Here is a 15,959-nt window from a genome sequence, read left to right on the forward strand (position 1 = left end):
CCTGAGCCAGAGCAAGACCCCATCTCTACCAAAAAAAAGTGTAAGTCAGATGTCACTCTTCTGCTCAATATCCTAAGTGCATTTCATTCTCTAAGGTCCTATAGAAACTCTCTACATTCTCCTTTAACCTCTCAATTTTATTTCCTACTATTCTTTTTCCCTTGTTCTTCCTTGAACATGACCCCAACTTTTCCCACTGTTTCCTCTCCTTAGCAGTTCTTTCCCCAGACATATGCTAATGGCTCATTCCCTTGCTCAAAAGATACCTGTTCACCAAGGTCTACTCTAACTTCTATTTAAAACATGACCTACCTTTGCTTCCTGACTGATTTTTATCCACACTACTTATTACCATCTCACATATTTTACTTATTCATTGGTTATCTTATCCATAGGGCAGGGATTTTTTCTTTTTTGTTAACTGCTACATCCCCAGTACCTAGAACAATGCCTGGGACATAAAAGGTGATCAATAAATATATATATATTTTTTCTGGTCAACTTGCATCTAGAAAACATTTGTTGAATGAAGGAAAAACACAAGTGTCAATAGGATTTGGTAGGCTTATTTATGACCTCCACAGATCCTGGGATATAAAAAATATTAGATCTATTTTTTTATGTAAAAAGCTGATCAACAGGCATATAGTATAGATTAGAAAATGAATGACCACATCTTTAAACTCCAGGACCTACCCCTTTGCTACAATGGGGAAGAAGGGACTATACACATAGACTAAATGATATGAGGGCAAGTGGATGGTTTCACCAGAACACACAGGGAATTAGAGTGAGATATTCTGCTGTCTTCTCAGCTGCACAAGTGGTTTTGTATAAACCTGATGCTAATTAATTAATCCAGCAAATATTTATTGAGTACCTATCACTTTATATACTTGGTATTAAATATATTTTTTGAGGTTAAAAACTACCTTCATATATGTTATCTCATTTGATTTTCCCAACTTTCCAACAGATTTTCAAATACATGAGAAAACTGAGGCTCAGGAGGTAATTTGGCTAAGGTAAGAGCTAGTAAATAGGGGAGCCAGGACTTAAATCCTACTCCGTCATTTTTATTTTCTTTTCCCTTTGTAAAAAATTGTGGTAAAATATGCATAACTTATAATTTACTAATTTAAACTTAAAAACTCCTAGGCTCAAGTAATCCTTCTGCCTCATCCTCCCGAGTAGCTGGGACTACAGGCATGCACCACCATGCCTGGCTAATTTTTTTTTTCCTATATATTTTTAGTTGGCCAATTAATTTCTTTCTATTTTTAGTAGAGACGGGGTCTCGCTCTTGCTCAGGCTGATTTCGAACTCCTGACCTTGAGCGATCTGCCCGCCTCAGCTTTCCAGAGTGCTAGGATTACAGGTGTGAGCCACCTCGCCTGGCCTAAAACTGAAATTCTAAACCCATTAAACATTAACTCCCTATTTCCTCCCTCCTTTGAGCCCCTGCTAACCACTATTCTACATTCTTTTCTAAGAATTTAACTACTCTAAGTACCTCATATAAGTGGAACCATACAGTATTTGTCTTTTTGTGACTGGCTTATATCACTTAGCATAATGTCTTCAAGGTTCATCCATGTTGTGATGTGTGTTAGCATGTGTCAGAATTTTTTTCCCTTTTAAGGCTGAATAATATTCCATTGTATGTCTATATCACATTTTGTTTATCCATTCATCCACTGATGGACATTTGCATTGCTTCTACTTTTTGGCTATTGTGAATAATGCTCCCATAAATATGGGTATGCAAATAATCTCTTTGAGAACCTCCTTTTGGATATTTGGATATATCTCAAGAATATGAGACTTAATTCTTTTAGATATTTATCCAGAAGTAGGATGGCTTAATTCTTTTAGATATTTATCCAGAAGTAGGATGAGACAGGATCTCATTATGTTGCCCAAGCTGAATGGGAACTCTCGGGCTCAAGCAATCCTCCAGCCTCAGACACCCAACTAGATGGGACTACAGGTATGTGCCACTGTGCCTGGCAACATTTGCATTATTTTACAGTTCTGCCAATAGTACACAAGGTTCCAATTTTTCCACATCTTCACCAACACCTGCCATTTTTTGACAGTAGCCATTCTAATGGGTGAGAAGAATTTTAACCATATTTAAGTATTCAGTTTAGTCCTTGATTTTACATCTAGTGCTTTTTATATCATCTATTCTCTAAGAAAAAGACAGAGAAACTTGAAATGAGGCAAACTAGATTACTAAGCTAGATATTATATTCTTTCAAATATTAATAAAAGATATGTTTATGTAACTAACTAGCTGTTAGGCTTTGAGCAAGCTATATAACTGCTAAGCCTCAACTGCCTCATCAGAAATATCAGAAGACTGTTGTGAGGATTACAGATACTATATATAAAGTTTCTAATAGAGAGGCTGGCAAATAATAGGTACCGTGTTTCCCTGAAAATAAGACCTACCCATAAAATAAGCCCTAGCAGGATTTCTAAGCATTTGTGAAATAGAAGCCCTATCCCGAAAATAAGACCTAGTGATGGGTGTGGCTATGCAGTGTATCTGTACAACCCATGCATTTCATTGTGGAGCGGTAAAGAAGATGAACAGCCCTTCTCATCTGCCCCATCGTGACAGCTACTATTCCAGAGGTGACCGGCAAGGTGTGGGCAGCCCCACCAACATGGTCGGCTCCCCCTGTCAGGTCCCGGCCATCCTATGTGTGCTATAAGCTGAGGCTTTGAGGGGAAAATAACACATCCCCTGAAAATAAGCCCTAGGGTGTCTTCTTGAGGAAAAATAAATATAAGACCCTGTCTTATTTTCGGGGAAACACAGCATATCATGAGTAGAAAGTTTTATTGTAAGGCCAGTGACAAGAAACAGAATAGAAACCATACCAATTTTGGTAGCACTATAGATGTTTTCAATAGGAAATATTTCTCCTAGTCCATAAAGGAGAACCTTGGCCAGGGCTGGAACCAGTTGGGTGGTAGTGATCAGAACATTCACACAATTCTTTCTAGAAGGGAGTAAGAAGAAAAAAGAAAAGAAACAGATGAAACTAAACTGACCTGGAGTAAGAATTCAAATGGGCCACCTCTTTAGGATCTAATTATTAAAAATTAACCTCAAAGGGCCTGGTATGATACATTTAGTGCCAATATGCAGCTATTATTATTATTATGCTCTTATTATTTCAGGTTATTTATTTTCTATGTTATTAAGAGATCCTACTCTTTTTTGTCTCTCATTGGACACAGAGCAGCAACTTAATTCTTACCTAATGATGATCATTCTAGTTCACAAACACTTGTTAGCAAATACTACCAACCTGTGTCATTGATACCATATTTTAGAAAACAAATAGCAAAAAGCTTTTGGGTGCTGTACTATTTTATCTGAATGCAATTCAGTCCATAAATGAGATATAATTTAAGTTTTCTCTGTTCTTCACACAACAGCAACACAAACGCTATAATACACGTTAATTTTACGTGTCCTTTACCCTCACTCACCAGATATCCAGCCCTCAGTGTCAGTTTTACTGTTTACTACGTTGTGTATCTGGAATTCCTGCTGTGAGGGAGGGAGCAATAGGATACTGGTGCAAACATGGCTGCATTTATTTCCTTGTCTAAGCTTCATGCTGATGTCTCCTTAATCTGCTTACTGTACCCTTTTTCTTTTGATTCTTGCCTTCTTCAGTGGGACTGAGTACACTTCTTAGAATTTCCTACACTTAGGATATTTGTGATGATTTGTCTTCTTTGATGTCGCCAGGCCCATCTCCTGGACTGGAGATTATCGGTTAGTGAGTTTTAATTTTGTGAGCAAAAAGTAAGGGGAAAGAAAAAGGATTTCATATATAAATATTCTCTGAAAACTCTAAGGTATGAGGTTAATATAAAATGACCTGGCCACCCACCCTAACCTAAATACTTCCCTGCAGCAGACTTCTCTCTCCCCATCCCAAAACCTATGTTAGGCAATTGCCTGTCCTGGACTGGGGTAGTAAAGAGTGTGTCTCTGAAAAGATGAGACCTAAAAGAATCATTTCCATACCTGGACTGGATGAGGAGTAAGGACTTTAGTGCAGTTCCTAACCAGGAATCTGTTAAAACTTCAATTTCTGCTCTTAATCTCTGCAGTGCTTCCTTTCTTTGGGGACTGAGGAGGCCTTTGGGAATAAAAGCAGACATGTTTACCATTTGACAACATATATTTGCTGATACTCAGACAGCCACTTCTAAATTCAATTTAAAAATAATGCGAGTCACTAAAATATTTTCCTGAGCTAATATATTTCTCTCCTCAGAGAAATATTAGAGTAGTGCTACTTAAAAGGCCATTTTGACTTTCTTCATCAGAATGTTTTGTTATGGGGCAAGAACAACAATAAGATCAGCTGACAGAAACATGACTGCATTCTGGTACAAGCTTCCTTTTTCCTCACTAACCAGTAACATCACTTGCAGACCAGTGGACCACACTTTGAGTAGCACTGCTTTAGAACATGACATTAAGAACCAAAGTGGGAAAAATGAGTGTACAGCTGGAGGAGTCCTCAGTAGTTCTAATTTCTTTCTAAACAAACCAAAGTCCAAGGGAGAAAGGGGACTGGGTCTAAGGTTACATAGTAAGTTAGTAGCTTTTTGTCTCAGGGAGTCTTTCCATTACTGTACACGACTCCCATGGTGACTGCACTTCCACCTGTGTCAGAATATGTCAACTTGAGATTCCAGGGTGAATGAGCAACTCTCTGTACTGTACTTACTTCTGAAACAACTTCAGCTGATAGACTAAAATACTGCTTAAGACTAGATAATTAAGCACAAAACAGAACTTGATGGGAGCTTGTTGTTGGACACTTGAGTTAAAATATTCAAATAAATCTCGCTCTGAATTTTCTGTAGTGAAGTTAAAAAACAAAAAAATTCTATTAGCTATACTATTCTATTAACAATACTCCATAAAAGCAGAAGGCATTTCTGTGAGGAGGAAAACTTGGAGTATAATCTGTTTTGACTGATGGTTTCAAAATGCAAGCCTAGAATTAGATGGTTCTTATTTAACACTTTAGAGGAAACAACAATAAAACCAATAACTGTATGTCACATACTTAATATATGATGTGGTACTTTTGTTAATTCATACTGTATAAAACATATAGCAAGCTGGACATTACTTTTAATCTGTTCCCCAAATTAGGCTCAGGGGATTCTCACAGGGGGTTAAATCATTTTCTTTAGGAAACCAGGTCCAGGCACTGTGCAGGGAAAGGATCAGAGACTTAGGTTATATATGAAAACTAACCAAAAAAAGGCTAATGTCTGTGAGAGAGAAAAAGTATAACAAAAAGACTTGGAGCTGCCAAAATAAAAAATACTGCTCTAAATCATGAGAAGAAATAAACAATAAAAAAGGGAATCTGAAAAAAGTAAATTAGATTCTAATGTCCGGAAGCCCATGATTTTTATCTGGTTTTAGAGGGCTAAACAGAAATAAACCAAACTGAATTTTAAAGCCAACTGAACTACACTTGGCACGACCCTGTAGGGCAGCATGGTGCAGTTAAAAAAACTCTTGACCTTGAGTAATCTACCTCGTGTACATTTTGTGGGCATGTACATCTTTGAGGGTGTACACAGTTTTAAGAATCTTCTCATAAGGGTATCTCACCAAAAAAAAGGGAACACATGAATGTAAAATGCACTGGACCAAAAGTTAGGGAATGTGGACTCCAACCACGGTAGGGTCACAAGCTTGCAGCATGACCATGGGTAAGCTGCCCTTACTACCCTGTGATGGACTAATTTTCTCAGCTGTAAAATGAGGAATTTATATTAGATTTCTAATGTCTATTCTAATTTGACCAATCTGTGATTAATTAATTCTTTTTTTTTTTTTTTTTTTTTTTGAGACAGAGTCTCGCTTTGTTGCCCAGGCTAGAGTGAGTGCCGTGGTGTCAGCCCAGCTCACAGCAACCACAAACTCCTGGGCTCAAGCAATCCTCCTGCCTCAGCCTCCCGAGTAGCTGGGACTACAGGCATGCACCACCATGCCCGGCTAATTTTTTCTATATATATATTAGTTGGCCAATTAATTTCTTTCTATTTATAGTAGAGACGGGGTCTCCTCACTCTTGTCCAGGCTGTTTTCCAACTCCTGAACTCGAGCAATCCGCCCGCCTTCGCCTCGCAGAGTGCTAGGATTACAGGTGTGAGCCACCACGCCCGGCCAATTAAGTTTAAATAATAGAATTTTAGGCATAGTGGTACCTGGTATTTGAAATATTTCTGGAAAGAAAGAATTTCCAACGTGCTTCAAATCATAACACAATGCTATCCTACAACGCTGGACAAACTTAGTTTGTCTAAACTAGCTAGAAGTCTAACTAGTTCTACTTGACTTGTCCTGATGGTATAATAATCAGCCAAAAAAACGTGGCACCCTATTAACTAGTATTGACAGTAGTTGTTGTAAAGAATAAAACACATCATCAAACGTAATCTATGGAATACATGTCCTTTAAAAAGGCATTTGTCTAAGAGAACAAGAGAACTGTGCAAAGTTATGCTAAGAGAAGTCCATTAGAAATGCAGAGCTTCTTCCCCAAAGGTTTTCAACCAAGCCTCTTATTTTTTATAGAGTGAACATGTTACTGTGGCATAATTCGTAAGCAGTTGTCAGGGGAATCTAAGGAATCCCTGGAAAGGAAAGTAGGAAATCAGAAAGAAACAGAGAATTAGACTGGCTGTATGCCACACTTACCACCCACATTGCTTTTATGCTTATCATAGATTTCTCTCACTTTTCGGTAGCGGAAAGCCAGTTTCCTCATCCAGTCTACACCTCCCTGGACACCCACAGAGGAACCATGGCTGCCACTACCTCCTGAGCCACTGAAACCATCTGTTGAGAAACTGTAGTTGCTGCAAAAAGAGAGGATAATGAAAATTAAAATCTATATACAGTATGGGGTTTTTGGATGCAGGCCACCTGGGATTCTCTATCTTGTTCCTGGTTATCTGATAAACAAGGCTAATGACTTTAAGAATCTTCTCCCTTAATCTTCGTATATCAGAGTCCATCTTCCATTAGTCCTCTACCTCACCTCTATGAGTTCTATCAAAGAAAGGACTGGGAGGGAGGGAAGGAGAGGAACAAACAATTCAAGCACTAGTATTCACCAGAGTTTGGCTTGGGATAAAGCATCTTTTTCATTAATGACAGACAATACCATACAGTGAAAAATGCAGAATATAAAATTTTGTCATACATATACATACACACAAAATGACATACACATACACACTGCAACTATGTAAAAAGGAGAAATGTAAAAAAAATAATGGAAGGAAATAACCCGGAATGCCAATACTGAAAAAATGGCAGATTTCCCCCAGTGATCTGCTAGCTAGTTTATTAAGTTCATGTACGTAGCTTCAAAACATGTCCACAAATTCTTTGATACTCCTCTCTTCTAATTCTGCTCCCCTTAGGTATGGGCTATACCTAGAATATAAATAGAAAGTGGTGAAAATGATAGTGTTAGAATTCAGAGACTAAGCTTTCTCTTGCTCTCTCTTGGAGCACTTGCTCTGGCAGAGGCCAGCTGTCACATGAGAACATTCAAGCTTTCCCATGGAGAGGCACATGCAGTGAGGAACTAAAGCCTCCTGTCATCAGCCACATGTGAGAGACTCCAGCCAACATCTTGATTCCAACTCCAGAGACCCTGATTAACAACTATGTAGCCAAGCCACTTTCAAGTTCCTCACCTATAGAAACTCTGAGAGAATAAATATTTAATTATTTTAAGCAACTAAGCTTTGGGGTAATTATTAGACAGCAACAACAGGTAACTAATATAGGGATAAACATTAAAACAAATTGATATGAAAAGACAGATGTGACAAGTCTTTTTTACTAAAGGTCTTTAAATATAAGCTAGATAAATTTTGGATCATTCTTAGCTAAGACTATTAGACCAGAAGACAATAGCCACAAGAGGAATAGGAGACTTGTGCAACCAATGAGATCTCATTGGTATAGCCTTCACTATAATAAAATGTTTAAGACTGTCTTCCACAGAGTTATTCCTGACATTATCAGACTCCTGAAGTTGGTTTCCTTGGTGAAATTTTAGATGCTTATTTGCATTTAAAACTACCCAGGCTGGAAGCACATTTTCTCCTGACTGAAAATCTGGCCAAAAAGAAACAAACTAGTATATCCTTCATTTTGCAAAGCTTCTCCTCATCCTGTCATTGCTACCTATCCTTTAAGGTCCTGCTCAAATGCTACTCCACTGAAAAGGCCTCTCCACTGTTGGTACCACCTGCTCCCTATTCCCATCAGAATTACTTCCTCCTCTGTGCTCCACTGTATTTTCTATTGTCACCTTCTCATACTGTATGTCACAGTTTATCATGTTTGTTTCTGTGTCCTCTAATAGAATGTGAGCACTTTTAAAGTTGTATCTTATTCATCTTTGTTTTCCCCTGCACCTACACAGATCTTGCACATAACAAGTGTACTGATGTTCAAGACATCATTGTATTTATCACCTCAAGTCTTGGCCATTGTCATCAGAAGCCACATCTTCCACATGTACCTGGTCACACTCCTGTTAAAAGACAAAACACACTATTTCAGTCCCCAGAGTAGAAAAGCTATTATTGCTATGACATATTGTAAAAAGATCACATACAATGGCAGGATGATGAAATGTCTTATGGTCTTTCTTCTGTGTAGGTGATCACTTTCACAACCCTTGCTATCCAACTTCTTTTATGGCCTGATTCACATCCCGCAGTCTTCATGAAATTTTCCTTAACTATCCTATCCCTCAGTTCTGCTCTTCTCTCAATAGTTCATTTCTCCAACAGCTCATGGGAATAAGCACAAGCTCCTTTACACTTCAGGTGCCATCTATGTCCTCCTACACTAGACTGTAAATCCTATCACACTATAGGCCTCTTGGGGCACTAGCTACATTTTACATCTCCTTTGCATTCCTCTGGTCTAGTCCAATGCCTTTATGAGTATGTACCCAATAAATTTTTGTAAACAAAACAGATGCTAGTGGAGTATGGTATCAAAACTGAGAATGACTGAAATAGAAATCTGTAAATTCAAACTTAGGAGGTAGAGAGCTTATCTAATTCAATCTCCTTATGTTCTAAAAGTGAGGTGAAATGATTTTATCAAGGTCATACAACTAGTGAGTGGTAAAAAAAGAATAGAAAGAACCTAAGTTTTCCGCTTCTAATCCAAGGTTCTTTCCACCAAGCCCATGCTACTACTGATATAAAATGCCACCCACTGCCTAACTCTGATGGATGCACTCCTCTAATACCACCTATGGTACTTGCATCAGAATCCTCTGGGGAAGTTGCTTAAAAATGCATATTCTTGAGTCCATCCCAGACCTACTCAAATCAGAATTTCTGGGATTGAAGTCCCAGAATCTCCATTTTTACAAAGTTCCCCAGGTGATTCTTATGCCCCCTAAAGTTGAGAACCACTGACCTGGGGGGCAGGAACACATTCAGGTCAAATTCTTCACAGAAATTTCAGTCCTGAGTGAGGACTATGTCTAGAAAATCATTACAAATACAATTTGGCAATAATTATTGTCACATAGTAGGTTTTCAATAAATGTTTGCTGAATAAAAACTATGATGTCCTAATTTAGCACTATGTGAAGCTGAGGGAAGCTTAAAGTATTAAGGAGTTCAGACAAAAGTACTGAAGTTTAGAGCCCTATTAATTTAATTCATTGGAGAATTGTCTATTGAGAATTAGATTCTATTTTAAAACAAAGGATTACTTTATATTTCTAAAATGCTATCTTATTTTACTTTAAAATGTTTACCATTTTCAAAAAGTGGTAGTAATGTATGTAGTACACAGCTCAAAATTCAAAAGGACGTGACGTGTAGAGTCTGCTTTCTCCTACCTCTGTCCCAGCAACTCATTCCCCTCTCCAGATACAATAACTGTTAGTAGTTGCCTACATAGGGTGACTGCTTAACTGAGGCCCAGAATGGGAAGATAACTTTCCCAATCTGAGATCGATGCTCTGGTCTTCAAACTCCCAGTGCTGTGCTCTTTTTGCTACACCATGTTTACCACAAAGGTGAACTCAAATGTCAAAGCCAAAAAATGTCCCCATTAAGCTCTTAGTGTTTCTTAATTTTCCTGGCACCTAAGTAAAAAATGATTCCGTACATCAAGGTTAACCTATATATAAACAATAAGCATGTATAGCATATGATGGGTTAGAATAGCCATTTAGAGACTTGACAAATCAAAAGACTATCTTTTTTGGTCCCCGCCCCCCCTGATACTATCTTTTAAAAAGCTAAAATTGAAGAACAGTCAAAATATAATTGAGAACAAAAATAATCAAACCCATTTTATATATATTATTTAATATGGATAAATAAATTGGAATGTTGGTTTATATGTCAGTGTTTCACCTGATAGGCTGGCATGTCCCTTAGTGCTAGATCACTTCCAAATACGCCAACAAAAATCAAATTTTGGAGCCAATAAAATTGAGGGCTAGAACCAAGACTATGGTGACACATCCATGACACTATTTCTCTAAGACTATATATGCTTAAGTGGCCAGCTGATCTCTCCATACCCACCCTCTAACTATGTTTCTTCTAAATATAATAAGCATTGGCTTTAAAACAGTTATTGAACAAGACTTCTCACCAAAGTACAGAAACAATTTAAAATGCTTACCTCTAAATCGTTGAAAAATAGATGTGTATCAGCCACTTCAAAGATCATTTCTTCCATTGTTAAACCTGAGCCAATCACTACTGTTGGGTCCTAGAAGACAATTAAGAAAAAAATTTCCTTAACTTGGTAATCACAGCACTGGTTCTAATCTTCAAATATTTCAAAATTATTTAGGGTTAAGGCCAAAACAACACAAGCCCACAATAGTGCTTCAAAGTATAACTGATGCAATTTCATTCATAGTTATAGGAATACAGGATTGTGCAACAGAGAAGATATGGACAGTTAAAAATTTTAGGACTTCAGTTTCTAGAAACTAGAAACTATAAAAGTAAATGGGGACAGAGGATATATTTTTAAAAACCAACTCAATGCTTTACAGTTAAAATTATACCCGTCATTCCCTTTGGAGGTCTCCTCCCACTTAAAAAAATTCACTGAATTTTTGGGAAATTCCCTGTTCCAGAGTAAATTCTAACTATTGCTAAAATATTGCTATCATAATATTCATTATCTTCCCTGCATGTACACACACAAAATGTATATGAACACACACAAGATATAACACTAGATGCCAGTTATCTGATAATCTCAACACCAGGAAGTAAAGAAAAGTTGCAGAACCAAAATATTTGCAGGAAAACCATTGCAAGTTGCTTAAAAATGAACCATCAGTAAGTTGCTTAAAAACGAACCATCAGTCTTTCAATTAGAGGCTGTATGCCCTTATTTTATACATTCTTAAAACCAGCTTAGTTATGTAGCTTATGACCTTATGCCAGTGGGCCAACCTAAATACTAAAAGTCTGTGGAAAATACTCCTAACAGAAATATTAGAAATAATACAAAATAACTGAAAGTAGTAAGATGGCAAAGGAGGCAGATATTATATTTGAATTTTTATTTTTAGAGATGGGGATCTCACTATGTTGCCCAGGCTGGATTCAAACTCCTGGGCTTAAGCAATCCTCCTACCTCAGCCCCCTAAGTAGCTGGGACTGCAGGTGCATACCTCTGCGGCCAGCTGGGGGCAGATATTTTTATAAAATTTATTCATAGAAATATGAGCTTTGAGGTAATTTAGTGTATAAACTGCAGCCTTAATCTTCTTAAAACAGCTCATCTTTCTGTTAAAATTGATGTTTACAGCCGGGCATGGTGGCTCATGCCTGTAATCCTAGCATCCTGGGAAGCAGAGGTGGGAGGACTGCTTGACCTCAGGAGTTTGAGACCAAGCCTGAGCAACAGGAAAATCCTGTCTCTACTGAAAATACAAAAAATTAGCAGGGCATAGTGGCGTGCACCTGTAGTCCCAGCTACTTGGGAGGCTGAGGCAGCAGGATCGCTTGAGCCCAGGAGTTTGAGGTTGCTGTGAGCTAGGCTGATGCCATGGCACTCTAGCCTGGGCAACAAAGCGAGACTTGTCTCAAAAAAAAAAAAAAAAAAGATGTTTACATTGAAGATAAAGTAAGTTAAATTTTGTTTGGTATATTTAGTTTAAAAAGGCATATAATCTATTTTAGAAAGATATTTTATCTATATATTTTACTTACACATACCTGGCTACATGAAATGCTCAGTTTGGGCTGTTAAAAGTATCTTAGGGTATAACAGATCAGTCTCTGGATTATAATCCCGAAACTCTACTCTGTTTTGAGCATCATTCCTGTGTTTGCTCTGTTGCCCAGGCTGGAGTGCAGTGGTGTGATCACAGCTCACTGCAACCTCAAACCCTGGGCTCAAGTGATCTTCCCACCTTAGTTGCCCAAGTAACTGGGATTGCAGGCATGTGTCATGTCACCATGCTCAGCTAATTTTATTTTTGTAGAGACAGAATTGTACTATGTTGCCCATAAAACTTCTGTCCTCAAGTGATCCTCCTTGAGGATCAAGGAGGATCACCTTGGCACCCAAAAGTGCTGGAATTATAGGCATGAGCCACTGCATTGGGCCATATACTTTAATCTTCATAAATGTCACTCTCAAACAACTTAAGCTTTCAGCATTGGTGCTAGCAGTCTCTAGCTTTACCATGTAGCCTGCCTGGTGCAAGCCATCTGTTGAAGTTTTATATGGAAAGTGAAAAGCCAACAGGGTAAGATGGAGGTAGCAGAGAAAATAATTTTACTTATGCACCTATGTAGTCCAGAAGAGGAACAGTTACAATAAAGGAAGACTTAAATTACCTTTCCATACTTCTGGGCATAGGATCCAGTAAGAAGAGAGTGGAAGATGATGATGGTTTCATCCAAGTCCCACAAAAATACCCGCTGAGAGAAGAAAATATAAAAAATAATGAATATCTTTTCCAATGGAAAAAAACAAGAAATCAATAACAGAAGGAAAACTGGAAAATTCACAAATACGAGAAAATTAAACAACACAACCTTAAACAACCAATGTGTAAAAGACGAAATCAGAAAGGCAAAATTAGAAAATACTGTGAAATGAACAAAAATGCAACATATTAAATTTTATGGGATATGGTGAAAGCAATGCTAAGAGGGAAATTTACAGCTATAATTACATATGTTAAAAAAGAAGATCTTAAATCTATAATATTTACTTTTATACTTAAGGAACTAGAAAAAGAAGAGCAAAATAAACATAAAGCCAGCAGAAGAAAGAAAATAATAAAGCTTAGAGTGGAGATAAATAAAATGGAGACCAGAAAAACAATAGAGAAAAAAACAATAAAATCAAAAGCTGGTTATTTGAAAGTATCTACAAAATTGACAACCTTTAGTTAGAATGACTGAGAAAAAAAAAAAGACTCAAATTACTAAAGTCAAAAATGAAAATGGGGACATTACTATTGATTTTTACAGAAATAAGGATTAAAAGAGAATCTATGAACATTGTATGCCAACAAATTAGATAAGCCAGATGAAATGGTCAAATTCCTACAAATATACAACAGAAAATACCAAAACTGACTCAAGAAGAAATAGAAACTCTGATAAGCCCCATAACTAGTAAGGTGATTGGAAAAATAATTAAAAACTTCACAATAAGGCCGGGCGTGGTGGCTCACGCCTGTAATCTTAGCACTCTGGGAGGCCAAGGCGGGCGGATCGCTCAAGGTCATGAGTTCGAAACCAGCCTGAGACCCCGTCTCTACTAAAAATAGAAAGAAATTAATTGGCCAACTAAAATAAATATATATAAAAAATTAGCCAGGCATGGTGGTGCATGCCTATAGTCCCAGCTACTCAGGAGGCTGAAGCAGTAGGACTGCTTAAGCCCAGGAGTTTAAGGTTGCTGTGAGCTAGGCTGATGCCACAGCACTCACTCTAGCCTGGGCACAAAGTGAAACTTTTTCTCAAAATAAAAAACCCAAAAACCCTTCACAATAGGCCTGGTGCAGGGGCTCATGCCTGTAATCCTAGCACTCTGGGAGGCCAAGGTGGGTGGATCCCTCAAGGTCAGGAGTTTGAAACCAGCCTGAGAAAGAGCAAGACCCCGTCTCTACTAAAAATAGAAAGAAATTAATTGGCCAACTAAAAATATATAGAAAAAATTAGCCAGGCATGGTGGCGCATACCTGTACTCCCAGCTACTCCGGAGACTGAGGCAAGAGGATCACTTGAGCCCAGGAGTTTGAAATAGGCTGATGCCACGGCTCTCTAGCCTGGGCAACAGAGTGAGACTCAGTCTCAAAAAAAAAAAAGAGAGGCCAGGCGTGGTGGCTCACACCTGTAATCCTAGCACTCTGGGAGACCGAGGCGGGAGGATTGCTCGAGGTCAGGAGTTTGAACCAGCCTGAGCAAGAGCGAGGCCCATCTCTACTATAAATACAAAGAAATTAATTGGCCAACTAATATATATAGAAAAAATTAGCCGGGCATGGTGGCGCATGCCTGTAGTCCCAGCTACTGGGGAGGCTGAGGCAGGAGGATTGCTTGAGCCCAGGAGTTTGAGGTTGCTGTGAGCTAGGCTGACACCATGGCACTCACTCTAGCCTGGGCAACAAAGCGAGACTCTGTCTCAAAAAAAAAGAAAAGAAACAGTACAGCTACTGTGGAAAACAGTTTGGTGATTCCTCAAAAAGTTGAACATAGAATTACCACATCATTCAATTCCACTCCTACTTTAATAATATCAAAAGAATTGATAAGAAGGACTCAAACAGAAAATTATGTAGCAGTGTTCAAAGTAGCATTATGCACAACAGCCCAAAGTTGCAAAATTCCAAGTGTTCATCAACAGATGAATGGATTAACAAAATATATATAACATATATATAATGAAATATTCAAACAAAAAAAGGGATGAAATTATGATATATGCTACAATATGGATAAACCTTGAAAACATTATGCTAAGTGAAAGGACCCAAATACAAAAGAATAAATATTGCATAATTCTGCCTATATGAGATATCCAGAATAGACAAATTCACAGAGAGAAAGTAGAATAGAGGTTACTAGAGGTTAGGAGGAGGACAGAATGACGAATTATTGTTTCATAGGTATTTTTTTTAAAAGACAAGGTCCCCCTCAATTATGCAGGCTGGAGTTCAGTGGTGATCATAACTCACTACAGCCTTGAATTTGTGGGCTTGAGCAATCCTTCCACCTTAGCTGCCCAAGTAGCTAGGACTATAGCTACATGCCACCACACTCAGCTAAGTTTTAGAAAATTTTTTGTAGAGATATTTACATTGTAGAAAAACTGAAAACAGAAAACCAAAGGGTAATGTTAAAATTGCATTCTTCTTAGCATTTTGGGTGACTTTCTTGTCTTTAACAATGAAATCAAATATATGTCAATAAATTCTTTTTTATTTTTTTTGAGACAGAGTCTCACTCTGTTGCCCGGGCTAGAGTGATGTGGTATCAGACTAGCTCACAGCAACCACAAACTCCTGGGCTCAAGCAATCCTTCTGCCTCAGCCTCCCGAGTAGCTAGGACTACAGGCATGTGCCACCATGTCCAGCTAATTTTTTCTATATATTTTTTAGTTGTCCAGCTAATTTTCTTTCTATTTTTGGTAGAGAGTCTCGCTCTTGCTCAGGCTGGTTTCAAACTCCTGACCTTGAGTGATCCGTCCGCCTCGGTCTCCCAGAGTGCTAGGATTACAGGCGTGAGCCACCGCACCTGGCCGATACATTCTTTATAGTGCTTACATTATACAATAAATCAGTGTGAATCTCACTAATAAGTTACCAGATCTGTTTGTGTCTTATAGAAACGTGGTTTA

At 38.1% G+C, this 15,959-nt stretch overlaps 1 protein-coding gene across 4 annotated transcripts in view; it reads right to left on the reverse strand.

Moving 5' to 3' along the window:
• The window catches only part of EYA3 (EYA transcriptional coactivator and phosphatase 3), a 105,008-nt gene that overhangs the window by 11,939 nt on the left and 77,110 nt on the right, over positions 1-15,959 (reverse strand). For 2 of the 4 annotated variants that reach the window (XM_012750562.3, XM_012750561.2), the window contains 6 exons: positions 12,943-13,026; positions 10,757-10,846; positions 8,566-8,624; positions 6,767-6,927; positions 4,058-4,172; positions 2,893-3,014 (listed from right to left, as the gene is read on the reverse strand). In XM_012750562.3, coding sequence (XP_012606016.1) covers positions 2,893-3,014; positions 4,058-4,172; positions 6,767-6,927; positions 8,566-8,624; positions 10,757-10,846; positions 12,943-13,026 — 631 coding nt within the window. Of the gene's footprint in view, positions 1-1,896; positions 3,015-4,057; positions 4,173-6,766; positions 6,928-8,565; positions 8,625-10,756; positions 10,847-12,942; positions 13,027-15,959 lie in introns of those variants that run through there. The other 2 variants (XM_075995645.1, XM_075995633.1) reach the window with 1 other exon arrangement.

This window comes from Microcebus murinus, chromosome 2 (assembly GCF_040939455.1).
Source record: "Microcebus murinus isolate Inina chromosome 2, M.murinus_Inina_mat1.0, whole genome shotgun sequence".
NCBI classification, from domain to species: Eukaryota; Metazoa; Chordata; class Mammalia; order Primates; family Cheirogaleidae; genus Microcebus; species Microcebus murinus.